The 18904-nt window shown below is 33.6% G+C and overlaps 6 protein-coding genes across 6 annotated transcripts; 3 read left to right on the forward strand and 3 right to left on the reverse strand.

Annotated features, from left to right (window-relative positions):
- Positions 1 to 3575: 3575 nt before the first annotated feature.
- PPL_04503 (C2H2-type zinc finger-containing protein) lies at positions 3576 to 5759 on the forward strand (the record flags this gene model as incomplete). The annotated part of the gene is made up of 1 exon (XM_020575405.1): positions 3576 to 5759. One exon carries the CDS (start codon positions 3576 to 3578, stop codon positions 5757 to 5759), a length of 2184 nt encoding a protein of 727 aa, XP_020434925.1.
- Positions 5760 to 6166: 407 nt separating this feature from the next.
- PPL_04504 (uncharacterized protein) lies at positions 6167 to 6548 on the reverse strand (the record flags this gene model as incomplete). Its single annotated transcript, XM_020575406.1, has 2 exons — positions 6167 to 6236; positions 6355 to 6548. The coding sequence occupies 2 exons, from the start codon at positions 6546 to 6548 to the stop codon at positions 6167 to 6169; spliced, it is 264 nt and encodes an 87-aa protein (XP_020434926.1).
- An 876-nt stretch (positions 6549 to 7424) lies between these two features.
- On the reverse strand, positions 7425 to 9188 carry PPL_04505 (YeiH family protein; the record flags this gene model as incomplete). The annotated part of the gene is made up of 4 exons (XM_020575407.1): positions 7425 to 8129; positions 8258 to 8466; positions 8788 to 8893; positions 9141 to 9188. The coding sequence occupies 4 exons, from the start codon at positions 9186 to 9188 to the stop codon at positions 7425 to 7427; spliced, it is 1068 nt and encodes a 355-aa protein (XP_020434927.1).
- Positions 9189 to 10005: 817 nt separating this feature from the next.
- fntA (protein prenyltransferase alpha subunit) lies at positions 10006 to 12943 on the forward strand (the record flags this gene model as incomplete). The annotated part of the gene is given in 5 exon segments (XM_020575408.1): positions 10006 to 10168; positions 10282 to 10842; positions 11292 to 11316; positions 11336 to 12519; positions 12615 to 12943. The coding sequence occupies 5 exon segments, from the start codon at positions 10006 to 10008 to the stop codon at positions 12941 to 12943; spliced, it is 2262 nt and encodes a 753-aa protein (XP_020434928.1).
- A 459-nt stretch (positions 12944 to 13402) lies between these two features.
- Positions 13403 to 13877, forward strand: PPL_04507 (uncharacterized protein; the record flags this gene model as incomplete). Its single annotated transcript, XM_020575409.1, has 2 exons — positions 13403 to 13753; positions 13812 to 13877. The coding sequence occupies 2 exons, from the start codon at positions 13403 to 13405 to the stop codon at positions 13875 to 13877; spliced, it is 417 nt and encodes a 138-aa protein (XP_020434929.1).
- A 178-nt stretch (positions 13878 to 14055) lies between these two features.
- Positions 14056 to 18363, reverse strand: raptor (WD40 repeat-containing protein; the record flags this gene model as incomplete). Its single annotated transcript, XM_020575410.1, has 2 exons — positions 14056 to 17841; positions 17929 to 18363. The coding sequence occupies 2 exons, from the start codon at positions 18361 to 18363 to the stop codon at positions 14056 to 14058; spliced, it is 4221 nt and encodes a 1406-aa protein (XP_020434930.1).
- Positions 18364 to 18904: the final 541 nt, after the last annotated feature.

Consider the following 18904-nt stretch of genomic DNA (forward strand, 5'->3'; position numbering starts at 1 on the left):
AGTTCATTTCAAAGACAAAGTTTAATTAATTAACTTTGAAAGTATGTATCATCAGAAAATATCATCAATATAGGAATAAATTACATATCTCATTATTCATTCTTTTTGTTTGGCTTATTCTTTCATTTCATTTCATTTCCTTGTTTCTTCAATCCATTATCTCCATTAATCATCATGTGCCTCATTTTCCTTTTTGTCTTGTTTTTTTACCACCCAACTATTCCAAACGAAATTATTTAAAATTTTTAAAAAAATCTTCCGACCTTTTATTTTTGGTTGTAAATTAAAAAATAAAATAAAATTTCCTGACACGCTCACACACCATTTGCGCTATTTTTTTTTATTCAGTTTTATTTCCACTATTTCGATTTTTGTTTTTGTTTTATTGGTGGGAATAAAATTTATACCTTGGACCATTGGAATCTACTTTCAATGTCCTCCCCACTCATCACACTTTTGGATACTTTTGTTCTTAATTTAAAGGTTACACCCAATTTATTGCCAAAAAAAAAAAAAAACTTAAGGTTCTTTTTAAAAAAAGAACTCGAAAAACAAGTGTAGGCACACTTTTATTTAAAATTAATTAGATATTTACGATCTTTTTTTTTTATTCAAGAAAAATAAAACAATCATAGATTTGCTAAAATTATATAATTTTATATTTTATATTTTATATTTTTTTATAATTAACAATAATGCACAAATAAAAAATTTGCACCCATCATCATAATCTTTAATAATATTAACAGTTGCAAGCAGGTTTGAGTCAATAATAATCAGTTTTGTAGTGGCTACACTGCAGTCAATCATTGCAAATTAAATAATAATAAAAAAACTCTCTTTTTTTAATATAATATTTTTTAAAAAAAGTAATAACTGTATAGAAGTTGTAAATATAATAAAAAATTTATTGGTTTCAATTCCAATACCACGAATCATATACATATATTTATATATAAAAGAGTATTAATATAATAATAATAATAGCATAAAAGTTGACAGTGAAAAGTAGGAAAATTAATACAGTATAGTTGATACCCATTTTTTTTTTTTAAACACACATGAAAATATAAATTTTTTTGGTAAGAAGCCAATCAGATTCTTTCTTTCTTTACACTTTTTATCTTGAAGATGTAGTCGTTGTTGTTATTGTATGTTGGAAGCTGATGTGGTAATTCATGCACTTTCTTTCTTTCTTTCTTTTCACTAAAGTGTTTTTATGTTTTTTTACTTGTCACAGTTGGCAACTGTAAAAAAATATATTCTCATCCCTTCACTCTATTATCCAACCAACCAACCAATCAATCAACCATATCTATCCTACCTATAGTTATTTATTTTATACAATTTTAAAATTAAATTAATTTTGATAATGGTCAATTCTAAAATATTATCAAACAAAGCTTTTGCTTGTTCTGTTATTTAAATTTCATATTCTTATTATATCTATTTTTAAATACTTAATTTGTTTGGATGGTGTAAACCATCTTTGTTTTGTGTGATGTGTTTGTTTTGATAAAAAAAAAAAAAAGAATAAAACTTTTTAATAGTTTATCAAAAGAGTGTTTGATTAATATGGATATTTATAAAAGAAGATTCAAACTTTAAGTTTTTATTCACTACTTAACAACAAAATTGTCAATAAACATACCCCTAAAACATTATATATCAACAATCAAAAGTACACACCACACCTATAAAAAAACACACTTATTTTGTAGATCAAAACAACCAATCAGACTCTAAATTTAAATTAGTTGCAGTGTGGTTAAAATTGATGAATTAGTGTTTCTCTCCTTATAATTTCATTTACTAAATATAAAATTATATTAATTTCAATAAAAATAATATCAGCACTTTGATATTATTTATTGATGTTACCGTGGTGGTAGCCACTGGATATATATTATATTTAAAATTTTAAAATAAAATTTAATTAGTAGTAGTGTTATTTATCAAAAACCAACATTGTACCTATAAAAATGAAAGATTCTCTTCACCTCTGAAATTTATACTTTACATCATACCTATTTTATTTCCATTTTTGTTGTTGTTTTCTTCAGTTTTCATATGTACTTCTCTGAGAGGAGTTGAGAATATTCAACAACACAACAACAACAACAACAATAGTTAGATAAGAAAGTTAGAGTGTTTGTTTGTTTGTGCTTGAATGGAGTATTTTAATATATAAATATTTACTGGTATTGTTGTTGATGTTGGTGGGTTAGGTTTGTGGTAGGGTCTTCATTAAGATATTCACATTAGCATCATCATCAAAATCATTTTTGCTTGTGATTTTTTGGTTCACACAACAACAACAACACAAACAAAATTTGAAATATTATAAATATTATATCTCTAATATAAATATATATATTTTATAACATATAACATTTATATTTTTATCTGTATCTACATTTATTGTTACCAATTCCAAATTTATTAGTTATCATATAATATTTCCTCTCCACCTCTCACCTATCGACCGGACTGTGCTCTCTCAACTCACCACTAACACCCCATCACCACACCACGCCACACATCACACTGCCACTACCAGTTTATCACTCACCCACTAACACCAACTATTTTTCATTACCAAATCACCTTTAACAACATTTAAATTAGAATAACATATATATCTATCTATCAAATAAAAATAACCATATTTATAATACAAATTGATTGATCTAAGTGTTTGTTTTTGTTTGTTTTAATTTAACATTTTCATCTACTTGCCACACCTAGAGTTACTTTACTAGGCATATCAAAAACAAAAAAAAAAAAAAAAAAAAAAAATCCTTTATTTCTTCAAACAATATTATTCCTCTACACCTTTGAACAAGCTAGCTTAAAATATATTTTTATTTCTTAAATTAATTAATTATAAAATTAATTTCCAACAACATTAAAAAAAAGCCTCATATCATCATTATCATTTTAAAAACATTGTACAATTTTCTTAAAATAAGAAGATTTCAATTCCAATCAATCAGTAATAGCAATATTATATTAATTAATTAATTAACAGTATTTGGAATCGGAATTGTTATTGTTATTGTTATTATCACATCCTTCTTCCTTTATTTACTTATATCAAATCGCCACCAATATATATTTTTAATATTCTGCCAAACAAAAATAACAACATAAATAATAATCAACAGTAACAAAAACATCTTTTGAGGGAAGAGAAAGTGTATGTTCTATCTTTCAAATTTAGATAGTACATATTCATTCACTCGTCGCGCTCGTTCTCATTTTTTAAAATTTATCAACATGTTGATATTTAAATCTGGATGTATTTCTAACCCCTTTGATTCATCCAAAAATTAGATCTATTTTTTTTATCACCAACCAACAACCAACCAAACAACAACAAACAAAACCAACCCACTCTTTTTGTTCGCAAATTTCCATATCCCCATTTTTCCCACCCACTCCTCTGTCAATTCATCCATCCAATATCCGGTCTGTCTGATCTGTCCGTCCGTCCAAACTCCAATAGAATTAATATTTGTCACAATACCAACAACAACACAACACTCAGCTGAACAAACACAACACAACAAAACATGGATGTCGAGAGTAGTACAACTGGTCAATCAACATCGATGACCGCCGCCACCAAAAAAATACGAATCATTGTAAAATATCAAAATACAGAGAACTTTATCAGTTGGTATGGTACGACCATTCCTTCGCAGACAATCGAGGATGCCATTCGTACCGTTTTTCAATTGCCATCTGGTTCACGCCTTTTCCTCAAAGATGAAGACGACGATGTCGTTGCCATCGCACCAACTCTACCACCCGGAGGTAGATTCAACCTCTTTGTAGTGTTGGCCGCCGGTAGTTCAGAGTCTTCATCCTCCTCCGCCTCCTCCTCAGCCGTCGCCACCTCCTCAGAACCAAACAATCCAATTTCTGTATCTACTTCCACCTCTACCAATGCCAGTAACATTACATCACCAAAAATCACACCATTGTCATTGCCACAAACTCCGCAAACCAACAACATCACTGAAATCAATAGCAACAACAACAACAACAATAACAATCAAGTCGAATCACCTAAGTCCTCCTCTGAATCACCATCACAACAGACTTCACCAAAGTCAATAATCACACAAGATCAACAAATTGTTGAGGCATTCCTCAAGATTGCCAATAGTCAGGTCAACAACAAATCTGATGAGAAACAACATCAATTGTCTGACTCTAGTGAAATTACTCCGCCTTCTACATCGTCAAACAACTTGGCATCATCGTCATTGTCAATTACCAGCATCTGTAATGATGACAAGATCGAGTTGATCACCATACCCACAACCTCCAACAACCCTGACGATGCCGATGCCAAGAACTCGTCAAAGCGCGACTCTGGTGAAGTCGATTCCAACGATGACGACGAAGACGAGAGGAAGAAGCGCAAGCGTAGAAAAGCCGTTGAGATTGACCGTAGTTTCAAGTGTTCGATGGCCAACTGCCAAAAGGTCTACGGATCTGAGAATGCATTGAAAATGCACATCAAGTTGAAGCATCCAGAATACCAATACCTGATTATGCAACAACAAATGCCATTACACCAAAAGCCACCACCCGTCATTGTCAACAACAAAATGTTGAACCATGGAAACGGTAACAACAACAATGCCAACGGAAACAACAACATGCCATTTAATGCACTGTTTTCAAATTTGGCTGCTGCCCAACAACAACAACAGCAACAACAACAACAGCCATTCGGACCAAGAATTGCTACTTCTCTACTTGTTCCATCACGTAATCAAATGGTTAACAACAACAATAGCAATGGTAATGGATCGAGCAACATTAACAACATAATCAATGGTGGTAACAATAGCAGCAACGGCAATGGTAAGAATCCATTTACCAATGGTATTCCAGTGCCAGATATGAATCCAAAGGATATCTTGATGCTCTCTAAACAACATGCTTCCAATAACAAGATCTTCCCAGGAGGTATCATCAAGCAACATCTCACCAACTTTATCAAGAATCATCAAGTGGAGCCAGAGTTATTCCAACAAATGTTGGCAGTTGCACAGCATCAACATCAACAATATCAGATGCAACAACAACAACATCATCAACAGCAACAACAACAACAACAGCAACAACAAAAGGCATCTTCATTGTCTTCTTCTGCCTCTGTTAGCAAGTCGCCTTCTCCACCAACGTTGCCACAGACACCCACTCAGTCATCGTCGCCACCCACACCATTCAACTCACACTCACTGCATAATCTCGACCTTGAAAAGCTAAACAAAGAGTACTTTTTCAATATGTTGAACCAGCAGTCGCCATCCTCTGCCTCCAGTAGTAACTCCAAACGCAACTCATCACCAACACCTGCCAGTTCTTCAAGTTATCTCGACGATGACGAAGACGAAGATTTCCTCTCGAAATTCAGAAGCATTAGCAGGAACAGTCCAAGCATTAATAATAATAACAACAATCATAATCATCATCATCATAGTAACAACAATAATAATAATAATATAAGGATAAATAGCGAACCATTATCATCGTTTAAATCAAATAACAGTTATAAAGTATTACCATCGAAATCATCATCAACAACAAATCACTCTGAAGATAAAGGTAATTTATCATTCTTAGTATCAGATAACCGTAGTAGTAGTAGTAGTAATAATAGTAGTAGCAGCGGCAACCACAACAATAAGAACGATTCCAACAATGCCGCTAGTCTCTTATTATTATTAGATCAATAATCTTATAATTCAATACAACAACCTAATAGTAATATGGCATAAAGGGAAGATGACCGATAATATATTATACCCTTTATGTATATTTCATTTACTTTTATTTATTATACCTTGTTAATATCTTTAATAAGTAAAATAAAGATAAAGATAATTCTCGTACTTTTATTTAATGAACAACATTGAGATTCTTATTAGTATTAATTTGTTTTATTGTTGATTCTTAATAAATGAAAGTTGGTTGGAAAAAAAATAACAAAAATTAAAATTTAACATTTTGGTGTAATTAATAGTATCTTTGTTTTATTATGTCATGAAATCGATTTCAAAAGGAATAGTACTAAAAAGACTATTTCCTTTTTGGGTTGGTGATGACATTTAATGATTTATTTTTTATCAAATAAAATAAATCATTATATGTCATCACCAACACCATCTCCAAAGCCACCAAAGATACATGGTGGAGAAACCAAATCTGATACTCTGTTATGATAAAATTGATGAATTTAATGGATGAGGAAAGAAGTTAATTAATGAGTTGAAAACAGAATATCCATCAATAGTTTCGCCAATGACTGAACACCCTCCACCGCGACCTTACCGCGATCTGGAGATAGAATAGGATGATAAAGCGGATGCCAAAAGAATGTTTCCTGTTCCACAAAATGTTCTAGGAAATCTATACAAACAATTAGACAGTTTTCTTGAGAAAGGGTTTTTCACTCTATCGCAAACTGCTTTCGGTGCACCAGTGTTATTTGTCAAAAAGAAGACAGGAAATTGGCGACACTCCATCTACTATAGATGTCTCTGCCTTTCCTCTGTTTCAAAGCAACTATCTTAGCAAGACATTCCTTTCTAAAAATTCGAAAACATGAATGAACGAGTATGTTTTTCGGAGAACATTTAAATTCCAAATTATATATAAAAATTTAAAAAAAAAAATTAATTTAAAATAAAATTCCAAATCGGTCCTTTTTGTTTAAAGAAATATAGTTTAAACAATTGCATTGGTAGCGGAGGAACCACAAATTGGAGAGGCACCCACAGACAAAGTAAGTAGTCAAGATGCATTCTTCTATCAACAGACTCTTTTAGATTGCCAATCAATAAACCTTTTTGTATTCATGTCTTTGTCAAAAAACTGTTTCTAATTAATTTTTGGGAGCACAAAAATATTTTAAAAATATAATTTAATAGAAATTGTTATTATTTTTTGATAATTTTGGTATAGTTAGATTTTTCTAGTGATTGCCCATCTTCCTATCTTTATTGTATTTCCTGAGGTTTCGAATAAAAAAAATTTTTTTAAAAGATTCAAAAAATTGTTAAAAATAATAATATGATATGATTACATTGAAAGTGTCACTATTACGGGTCAATTTTGATATCAATGGACACGTCTAGTGATTATCTATGATAATATATGCATTTCATTCCATGGCCTGTTAGTTTCAAAAAGATATTTGGTAAATAAAACTATTCTAATTTAGATTAAAAAAAATAAATAAAAAACATTAATAATAAGAAATTAGATACTATTCTTATAATGTTCACTTCACTTTTATTTCATTAGGAAAAGATTAATATTGAATAGAATGTGCTTTTTGAGCGGGAAATAATTTTTTTGTTTTACACTTGGTTTATTTTTTTTTTACATTTTTAATTTTATTATGAGAATGCGTAGGTTGCTAGTAAACCTGTTGTAAACATATCTAAACATTGAGCAAGTAGGTAAAAAAGTATAAGTTTCATTACACCAAGATTGTTGTAGATCTCTGTTATACGAATGTTCAATCCAATACAAACGAATCCCATTGTTTCAAACCATGCACTTGCTAACAGCGATGTACTGATTACATGTGATTTCCAGTCAGAGGTTGGTAATGTAGTCAATATTGCACAGACAATAAAGAATCCAAGCACAAACTTTGGAAATCTATCAAACAATATCTTTAGTACTTTTTTAAAAGATAGATCTGATTCTTTGTCCTTGTTCACTAGGAGGTTGGTAATTAGGACAATCAAACAAATCGGTCCAATCAAACAGTTTTGTAACATTTTTACGATGGCTGCCGATTGTTTTGCTTCTTCATCGATAATCGCTGCACTTGCCACCACTGCACCGGTAGTATCAATAGTTCCGCCTATCCAAGCGCCACCCTGACGACTTGACCACTTCATAGTATCTTCCAGCCATTTGGTAAACATCACTGGCATCAAAGTGATACAAGGTATCGTCCAAAGGGCCATAATTGCAATTGGGAAAGAGATTGCACTCTTCGAAGCACCGATAGTCGATCCAATGGCATTGGCAGCGGACGAACCACAAATTGAAACGGCACCCGCAGAAACAATTGCATAGTCACGATCCAACTTCCAAACTTTCCAACCGAAAAAAACAGGAAGCCAAAGAGAAATATAGTATCCGATGAAACGATGATCGATGGTACAAATAAATGTTTCGATTTCATTAGATCCATTGCCAACAACACCAAACTAACTTTAATAAAATACTCATCGACCAGCACACATTTTAACCATTCCGGAGTGCAATCTTCTGTCCAAATTGATTCAACTTTCTTTGGTGGCGCTAGAGATGTTGAACTACCACTGTCTGTAGATGTCATCCATTCGTCCATAGGTGATTCCTGTATGCTCTGATAACCTTTTCTCTTTATCAGGTTGACAACTACATGATAGGCTCTAAAAACTATGTTTGAAAAAACGATTCCAATGCAAATCGACCAAACCGGTGGACCCAATCCAACTCCATGCAGTGTCTTCTGATGTCCAATGATAATGCAAAACAACGCCAAGAAAAATACAAACACAAAACCCCTGAAGTCAAATTTCTTTTGCATACACCTGAGCGGTACAAATGTTCCAAATAGAATTACGCAGAAAATAACAGGAATAGAGCACCAGTAGTAGTTGGCTGTGAAAAAAGTACCTGGATTATTTGACCACGAAGGAGGTGTATAATAATTTGCATGCGTGGTGAATGATATCGAAAAGCAAAATGCAAACGTACCCAACCCAATTAAAGTACTCCACCAGTCTTCAGTATTGAAAGTTGGCAGTATATTTTTAAAATTTTCACCAAAAGTCATTTCTTGAATACCACTAACTTTTTCTATCTATTGTTAATATGATGTTTTTGTATTTTTACCAGGATATAAATATAATAAACAAGTTGCAAAGATATAAATATATATGTATATAAAAATAGTTGTTAAAACAATATGAATTTAATGAGTTTGTTATTTTAATGCATTGTATTGTGAAATTGAATAACCAGATAGATATCATCATTCCTGTAACCATTATAAAAAGTAAATGGAGTATGTATTTTTCTTTTGGGCTGGTTTTCTTTAAAAAAAAAACAAAAAGAGCTCTTTTTCCACCACTGTTTTTCCCAGTTGGTGATTTCATTTTTCTTTTTTGATTATTGTTTTTTTTGTTAAAAACAGAGAACTAGCAGTTTATTTTATAAAATCAACAATCTTACTTTAAATTTCAACTATTATTTTTATTGATTTATTTATTTAAATAATTTATTTTTTATTGTAATTTAAAGAATAAATTTCATATACCTAGTGTATTTTTTAGGATTCTATTAATAATTCTTCGTATTCGGGATTGAATAGAGTTTGAATAGCCAATAAAATTTTTATTTCGGGGCCGAAAAAGTTTTCTATTCAATTTCAAAAGAAATCAGCAATGCCGATTTTAATTCAGATATTTTATAAATTTCATTACTTTTCTCTTTAAAACTTCAGATATTATATTTATTGTTGTCATTATCCCAATGATCAAATCTGAATCCTATGAGAAAGAAGTTTTTTTGTTTAGGTAAAACAAAAATACTTTTATATATTTCTTAATCAAAAAAAAACTAACATTTTTTTTATCTGTCAAGTTGAATATTCTCTTTCATTTTCTAATTTATCTTTTCTTATTCCTATGTAGACTGATACTTTTATTTAGAATTCTAAAATATATTTGTTTCCCTTTTATAAATTTACTTTAATCGGATGATGTTTGTCTAAAAACCATAAATTATTTATATTATTTATTTTAAGAACCTGAAAAATAAGATATTGCTTTAAATAAATACCTATCCTAAGTTTACCATTTCACTTAAATATAAACATGTATCTTTTTTCACTGAATTTTAAATAAAAAATTACAAGTTCACTTTGAAAACAAAAAAAACAGAAAATTAAAATCATTTGTAATATAATATAAAATGAATAGTAAAACAGAGAATAAAGTAGAAGATATAGAATCAGAGGAAGAAGAAGAAGAAGTATACGTACCTTTCTCAAAGAGACCAGAGTGGAGTGATGTAACTCCAATCGAACAAGATGATGGTACCAATCCAATCTGTCCAATTGCATATAGTGATCTATGTATGTTTGTTTGTTTGTTTGTTTGTTTGTTATTAAGATTAACTTTGTTACAGTATATTATACTTATCGGTATCATTACCTTACCAATCAATAATCATAATAAACGAATATAGTTAAAGATAAGATGAATTATTTTAGAGCAATCATTAAATCTGGTGAGAAATCAAAGAGAGTGATCGATTTGATCGATGCGATCATCGAAGACAATCCATCGAACTACACCGTTTGGTATTATCGTCGTGAGGTCCTCAAGTCGATCGAATTCGATATTGAAGAGGAGTTTTATTTCGTCGGTACAATGGGTGAGTCCGATCCAAAGAACTATCAGATTTGGAATCATCGTCGTTACCTGGTGGAGACCTACAAGGATAGTTCGCGTGAACTCGAGTTTGTTGCCGACCGTCTCTTTGAGGACGCCAAGAACTACCACGCCTGGGCACACCGACAATGGGTGATGACCGCGTTCAACCTGTGGGATCAGGAGTTACCGTTTGTCGAATCGCTACTGAAGTTGGATCATCGTAACAACTCTGCTTGGAATCAACGATTCTTTGTCATCGAGCATAAGCACCGATTGCCGTTGCCACTGCCGGTATTGGAGAGTGAGATCGCCACCACTCTGTCATTCATAAGAATATCGCCAAACAACGAGTCACCCTGGAGTTACTTGCGTGGTTTGTTCAAAGGACAATCGTTGGCGTACCAACCACTGATCAACACACTGCTCGAGTTGAAATCAAAGTACATCGGATGTCCACACGTACTCTCATTGCTCATCGATATCTACGAAGAGCAAAACAATGCCACTAGCATCGAGCAAGCAATCGTGCTCTGCGAATCACTCATCAAAACGGTCGACCAGATTCACCACAACTACTGGCAATAACAAAAATGCAAAACTACAACAAAAACTAACTCAAATCAAGGTGTAAAGTATCGTTCAGTCTTTATAAATCAAATGACTGCTATTGAATAATAATAATAATAATAATAATAATAATAATAATAATAATAATAATAAATGTATACAAACAACAATAAAATAATAATAAATAAATAGTATTATCATTTTTATAATTATAAAATTGCCTGCCTTTTTTCATTTCCTTTTATTTTTGTTTAGTATACCAACTAACTAACTATATATAGTATATATCTAAATAATAGTAGAAGAATGCCAACTCCATTATTTAAATATCAATGTGAGTTTATGAGTAATATTAAAGTTATAAGTTTGACAGTAGAGATACCAGAGTCTGAGAGAAAAAGGAAATTAGATTTCTCACCGTTTAGTAAAAAGAGATCGAACATAGGTTTACTTATCAGTTATATAGATATAGTTCATAGTAGTAGTTCATATTCATTTAAAATAGATATTGATCTACCTTTACAACATATAATACCAGATATAAGAAATAACTATACCAACTTCTACCCGAATCAAAAGGATGCTTCATCGCTATCCATCAACATACCTTATTCATTTGCAGTAGTGGAAGATGAAAACTTTAATATTAAACTAAATAGACAAGATGATTACGAGAGTAGATTAACAAAGAATACTGAAGATCAAGTTGATAGATTAAGACAATATTTATCAGATTTGAATCAACAAAATAATAATAGTAATAAAGATAATAATAATAATAGTATAGATAAATCATTTATAATATGTAGATTATGTTTAAATAGTATCATAGAGTATAGTGGTATTAGTTCAATTAAATGCTTACCATCTTCAAGTTGGTCAGAGTTGGCAGATGTATGGTTGTGTGGATGCACCGGTACTTCTCAGTTCAAAGGTTTACCAAATGAGTTATCATCTATAAAGGATCAATGTCTAGTTGGTGATACTTCTATACTGATGCATAGATTCAATCTATTCGAAAGCAATATAGTTACAATCGACTCTACAACAACTACTACTACTGCAACAATAATTTCAAATCAAAGTAATCATGATAATGATCATAGTAATAGTAATCATTTGTACAAAATCATACAATGTAAACATTGTAGTCAACAAATAGGATTGATACATGGCGATAATTGCAAAATAGATAAACATAGAGTAGCTACAAGATCATTAAAATCATTCAATAATGATGATAGCAATAATTACTTTTATCCTGGCATTGATAATATCTTCTCAGTAAACACCATCGAAACAGTATTCAGTTCATTGATATTAAATGAATCACACATGACAGCAATCTATAAATTCCTTTTGGTTGCACCAGATCACAATCGTCAGTGTTTCTTACGACTAACCTTACAGAGTTGGGATACATTTATTTTGTTCGATAATGATACAAACAAAGATAGTACCATAGATGATGATGCCAGCAAATGTATGTTGTTATTAAAACTAAAATCAGCATTATATAAAATTAAAAATATATAATTATCTAGATTATTAATTAGTTTTGTTTTTAATAAAATATAGTTTTGCCAATAATTAAAATTAGATATCAAATTGTGAATAAAAAGAATGTTGACATCAACACTGGCAATAACAATGGAAAAAGCAATGAACTACTCGATGACGACTCTTTCAATATTATAAGTCTTCCTCTGGTGGATTGTTTTGAAATAGTTAATTTACTTGAGAGTAATCATTCGAAACTTTCAAAGCAAAGATTGCTCTCATCATCTTCTTTAACAAGCAATAACAATAATAACAATAATAATAATAAGAATAGTGGTGTTGGCGATGAATCTTCAAGTTATACAGAAACAACCCCACTTAAATTATCATTCCTAAGAAGAATATAATAAGATAAAACGAAATTAAATTATAAATATTATTTATTATTATTTAATTTGATTGATTTTATTCATGTTTAAAAATAAGTGTTAAATCTATCTACATATAGTAACAAACAATAAAAAAAAAATAAGTGTTTGTATTTCATTATTTTATTTACCAATAAAAATTCTTTATTTGTTAAAAAAACAAAACAAATAAACAATTTGTTTACTCAGTGATCGATGGTTGAACATCATCGTTTATTTTTCATACTACCTCCCATATGGTTTTACTTTCAATCATTGATAAAATTTTATTGTTAATTTATTTCAAATTTTACAAACTCGATAAATTGTATGTCGCGATCAATTGTTGTCTCAAGACGAAAAATTCAAACTGGACATGTTATTTTCATTATATTATAAATATCAAAATTTAACTTTTACTATAAATTGATTATTATTAACTATTCATTGTTATTTAAAATGAAGATTATTGTAGTTTCTTTATTAGTTGTTTTTGCTATTATCATTGTTTCATCATCCAAAGACAATATTGCCTACTTTGAAATAAAAGATGACTCTAATTTAATGTTTCGATTTTTTATTAAATTGGAAGATCAAGAGCTTATTAATCATGCTAGAAGGATTCTTAGTGGAAAAGAAACAAATAGAACTCATATAATGGGAAAAATCTATAAAGAAAAAGTAAAATATAATCCAAACTATCCATTCCATATAGTTCCAGATTCTATATCTTTTTTTCAATTTGCAGATGATCATTGTGATGTAACAACAACATTTATCACTCACAACTATGATGATGAATGTGGAGGAGTAAGTAGATTTTTTTATTTTCAAAATCCAATCTATCATTTATTTAACTTTTATTTAGTCTTTACCAGGCTGTATTTGGTGTCCATGGCAAAGTCAATTGGTCCAAGAAGTAAAAATTAAATAGATCAACCTAAGGAAAAATAATAAACCAAAAAACACATTAGTACCTATTAAATACTACTCTAATAACTATGAATGTTTTTATTAAGAATTTCTATCTAAAAACAGAGAAACAAATTCACACTATTAATTGTTTGATTTATATATAAATATTTTTTTCTTTTTATTTTTGCAATTAAAATTTAATATTCTGGTTTAGCCTTTGGATCACTAGAGTAAATGCTGATTATTGAGTCTTGTGCACATGCACCTAAAATTACACTGTATGGGTGGAATGCTAAACTTGAAACGGGACCTATTCTTTGTCCTAAAAATCCTTCGTGATATCTAATGATACTGATTTCCTCGCCAACGAAATTCAAGACACGAATCTTTTGAGAAAGTGAACCACATGCAATCAGTGGAGCAGAGTCGTGAACTGCAAACGATGAGATCGAACCAAAGTCAGTGTTGAGAATGGTGTTTGACGATGATTCGCAACCAGACTGCCAGAATTTAATTTCACCACTGGCGGCACCAGAGATAACGGTTCTCTCGTGAGACGATGGCATCGAGAGATTGACGATCCACGACTTGTGTTCGGCAAACGTAGATACACAGCAGTTCTTGCTGGCAATTCTGAAATCAAAGAGTTTGACAAGACCATCGTCGAAACCGGCTGCAAAGAGAGGTCCACCTTTTTCGTTGGTGAGTGCTGTAACATAGCCCTTTGTCTGCAGGTTGATATCCTGAACACCGAGTTCTCTTTCGACGTCCCAAATTCGAATCTTGGGGAAATCCGGTGTTTCTCCGCTGACCAATGCCAATCCACTGTCGTGCTTCCAATCGAGGACAAGACGACCAATCGGCTCAGCACCCGTTGTGACATACTCGGGGAATGCACGCCAAGAGCTGACCATCTTTACACGGTGATCTGGCTCATAGCCACGCCAAATACGTACGACACCATCGTTGGCGGCAGTCATTAGCATACCGGAATCGAAATCGTTGAGCAACTTCATTGAAGTGATTCTGGTGCCAGGTAGATTACAATTGGCAAATGAATTTACACGATAACTCTCCTCCCAATTCCAGACGCTGATGTTGTCTTGTCCGTCCGAGGTAATCAAGAGTGGTTCGAAAGGGTGGAAAGTGAGATGAGCTACGGGTACTCCGTTGTTCTCTGAGAAGATGCCGATCTGAGGGAATGATTTCGATTGTTGATTGATTATATTCTGTACAGATTCACGTGATTCATGAATGATCGATTCATTACGTTGGTGACGCCATTTCTTTTCAATCGATTCCGGTGACTCTAGATCTTCGGTGGGTTGCATCATTGGCTTTGAGAAATAGGCACAGCTCCACTCGTAGAAATCAGAGTAGAGTTCGTCTTCGTCGAATGGCATGCCACTCTCTGATTGGCCAGAGGAGTGTGCGCTGCTGCCGTTGGTTCCACCGGCCTGGTTGCTTACGCCTGCCTGCAGATTGAGATACGATGGATTGTTTGGAACTCCCGGGGTGGAATGCGAGAGATTTGGAGATCGCTGTTGACCGAGAATCTTGGCTTTCGACGGAGAGGAACGTGGATCCTGCTTGGTGATACGCACAAATGTGTTTTTGAGTGTGGAGGTAGTGGAGTTGGCGAGAGAACTAGTCGATTTGCTGAGAGTTGGTGATGATATCAGTTCTTCGTTGGTGAACTTGGCTTGGATTCTATTTACAATAGACTGTGCGCGTTGCGATACTTGTGTGAATGGATCGGAACAGAGATTGAGGATGATCTTCCAAAGACATCCATATACCGAGCTCTGTGATGATTGTTGTTGTCGATTGTATTCACTGGTCAGACTGTCGTCGAGTGAATCGCCCATCTTTGACGACGATGAAATTCGCTTCTTATTCTTTCTTGCTTCTTCGAGACGCTTCGCTTCGAATTGGACACGAAGACGCTCCTCCTGTGCAATCTCTTGCGCGACAAACAAAAAGTTGGATTCGTACGAGTTGACGATACGCGAGAGCGATATAATGAGCTCCTTACGTACCATTGGCGAGCAATCGGCTGTGATGACTGGGAGTGTCAATCCGAGATTCAACTCGATGTTGGTTCGCTGCTCGCTACCCTCTGCTCCACCGATCAGTTCGCCAAGTGCGTAAACCGCTGCGGAACGAACCTCTGGACAAATATCAGTGAGTAACAAACAAAGTTTCTCGTGGGCATTCTCTTTGATTGCAACCCATTTGGCCTCCTCGAAATTCTCCCACATCTTGGCCATGCAGAGAATCATCCAACGACGAACCATAGGATCGGGATCGTTCACCTGTGACAAACAGACAGGCAAGAGATTACCGATCAAACATGCATTTTGACCGGGTCTACAATTGTTACAGATGGTCGAGAGAACAAAAGCTGACATTGTACGTTGGTCAGCTGGTACCATTGGCGAGGAAAGTACTGTAATAAAATAGGTGTGTCCATTCTCTTTGACGAGATCGAGTTGACACGATTTGTCGAGTGCCAAAATCTTTGCCCAAATAAATACTAAAATATGACGCAAGTCTCCTGCTGGCGACTGTAGAAGCTTCAAGACGTACGGGAAGATACCGACGCACAGTGCCAAGTTGACAGCCCATGGTCCGAGATCTAAAAATCTTCCGAGCAACACCAGAGCACGCAGACGATGTGCTTGACTGAGAAGCACCTGGAGAACGATTGGGAGTTGTGCAGGTGGATCTTTATTCTCGTGTCCAAATTCGAGCCAAACTTCGAATGCTGTCAGTTGTTCGGTGAAGAATGGCGACGACTTGAATTCGGCATCGGGGTCAGCGAGCAGTGTGGGCAACTGAGAGATAACCAAATCGGCTGCCAAATCCCATGCTTGCCACATCGGGTGCTGGTAGGTTGGTGGCAGCTTTGGACAGGAGATCGGTGTGCAGTTGGCAGAACGCATAATTCTCTCGGCGAGTAGATAGTTTCTAAAGAGCGAAGCTACCAGCAAGTCCTGACGGAACAACTTTTGGAAGAGGTTTCTTGGGAGTACATTCCAGGCGATCGTGTCGGTCACCGCAGTGAAGATCCAATTCAACTCACCGAGTGGAGTACGACGTGAACTTAGATTTCCGGGAATGCGATCGAGCATGTCCGGTGTGATTCCAATGAGGATCGAATGTGAACAGAACCAACGCAGTGCAATGCGAATCGGTGTTGTGAGACACGCGGTGAACATATCCGCTGGGAAGTCGGGATTCATCGGGAGAATCTCGTTGGCCGAGCAGGCAGCCAGAAGAATACAGTCACGATGTGAGCTAGTTGGTGTTGCCGATGCCGCTCCGTTTGCTTGCTGAGGATTGCTTCCATTGGCCGCACTGCCGCCGCCGTTCGCGCCACCATTTCCATTGGCTGCGCCACCGCCCGTTCCGCTGCCACCAGCAGCTCCGGCACCACCGCCACCCATCTGGCCTGGATTCATTCCACCGTTGGCAGCCATGAATCTCTCCATATCCTTGTCGCGTTGCTCAGCAAACTGATTGAACCAATTGACAATCAGACCGGCAGCGGAACAATCAAACACATAGATCGAAGGTGTTCCCATCCAGGTTTGCAACTCGTAGATCGACAACGGGATGTACTGAGTGTAGGTGCGATTGAACACCCAGATCTCACCGTTGGTCGTTGGCTTTGGTACACCATGTCCGTTGTAGTGGAAGAGAACTCGCTCGTCTTTGGCGTTACGACGCAACGAGAGACACAGCTTCTTGACCTCTTCGACAGTTGGATCCAACGATTGCTTGTATCTCGCTTTCGACTGCCACTTTTCGTACTGTTCCTGTAGCGTCTTACCAATCAGGTCGAGTGCTTTCTGTGGTGGTTGCGAACCAGCCGGATCGATCCAACACTCCATTCTTGCACATGGATATGTCTTTATAACATCGGGTGGATCAACACCAATATTCAAACATAATACTAAAGCTACACTAACTGTTTTCATCTAAAATAAACCAAACAAAACATTATTATAAATATCTACTGATTTAATTGAACACAACAACAACAATGTTATATACTATATACATACTCTTTCTCTCATTCTCCATTTTGCGATTTTCGTACGTTGTAAATCGGGAGTTGCATTGTCTTTGTGTCGCTCTTCAATGAAGAATGCTTTCGTTTTTGAGTATTCTTTTTTCTTGAAATTATTATTACCATTTAGATTATTTAGATTTGCATTGTTATTATTACTATTATTATTATTCTTATTATTAATGTTATTATTATGGTTATTGTTGTTGTTATTTGAATGTAAATTATTTGATCCACTATTATTTGAACCGATAGAACTACCACCTGAACTTCCAACACTCTGGACATTGGTACCATTTACATTGTTGTTATTACCACCACCAACTACTTGATTTGACATTGACATTGTTGGTGTTGCTGTTGTTGTAGATGCTCCATTTGTGCTACTCCTCAACGACATTCTATTGGTAATCGATGTTATATTATTCATTATTGCTTAAATAATTAACTTGAATACAACAACAAAAAAATCTAATAAAAACAAAAAAAAAAAAACTTAAAACAAAATCAGAAACTTAACAAAACGCTATAGATATATTTGCTATTGGTATATGTATGTGTGTGTATATATATTTATATTGTGTGTTTGTTTGTCCTTCTTTTTTTTTTTATATATATTATGAAAAACAAACTATTACTTTATTATTTTTTACTATTATTATTACTTTTATATACTACTTTTATTATTTATTTATTTATCGATTAGTTGGTTGGTTGGTTGATGTATACAATGAATTAATGAATGAATTTAGAGGAAGAACAAACAAACACAATGAGTCTCTCTTGAATGATGATGAATTTACTACTATTACTATGAAAACGTATATACTACAATTGATTGATTTAAAGCTTATGATTACAATTTATCGACGACTTGCACAACAACCTTTACTTTATTTTTTTGTAAAAGCAAAGATAGAAACAAACAATCGCTTTTGTGCTTTTGTTTGTTTTGTTAAAGATGAATGTTG

Source organism: Heterostelium album, assembly GCF_000004825.1.
Source record: "Heterostelium album PN500 unplaced genomic scaffold PPL_contig9, whole genome shotgun sequence".
NCBI lineage: Eukaryota > Evosea > Eumycetozoa > Acytosteliales > Acytosteliaceae > Heterostelium > Heterostelium album.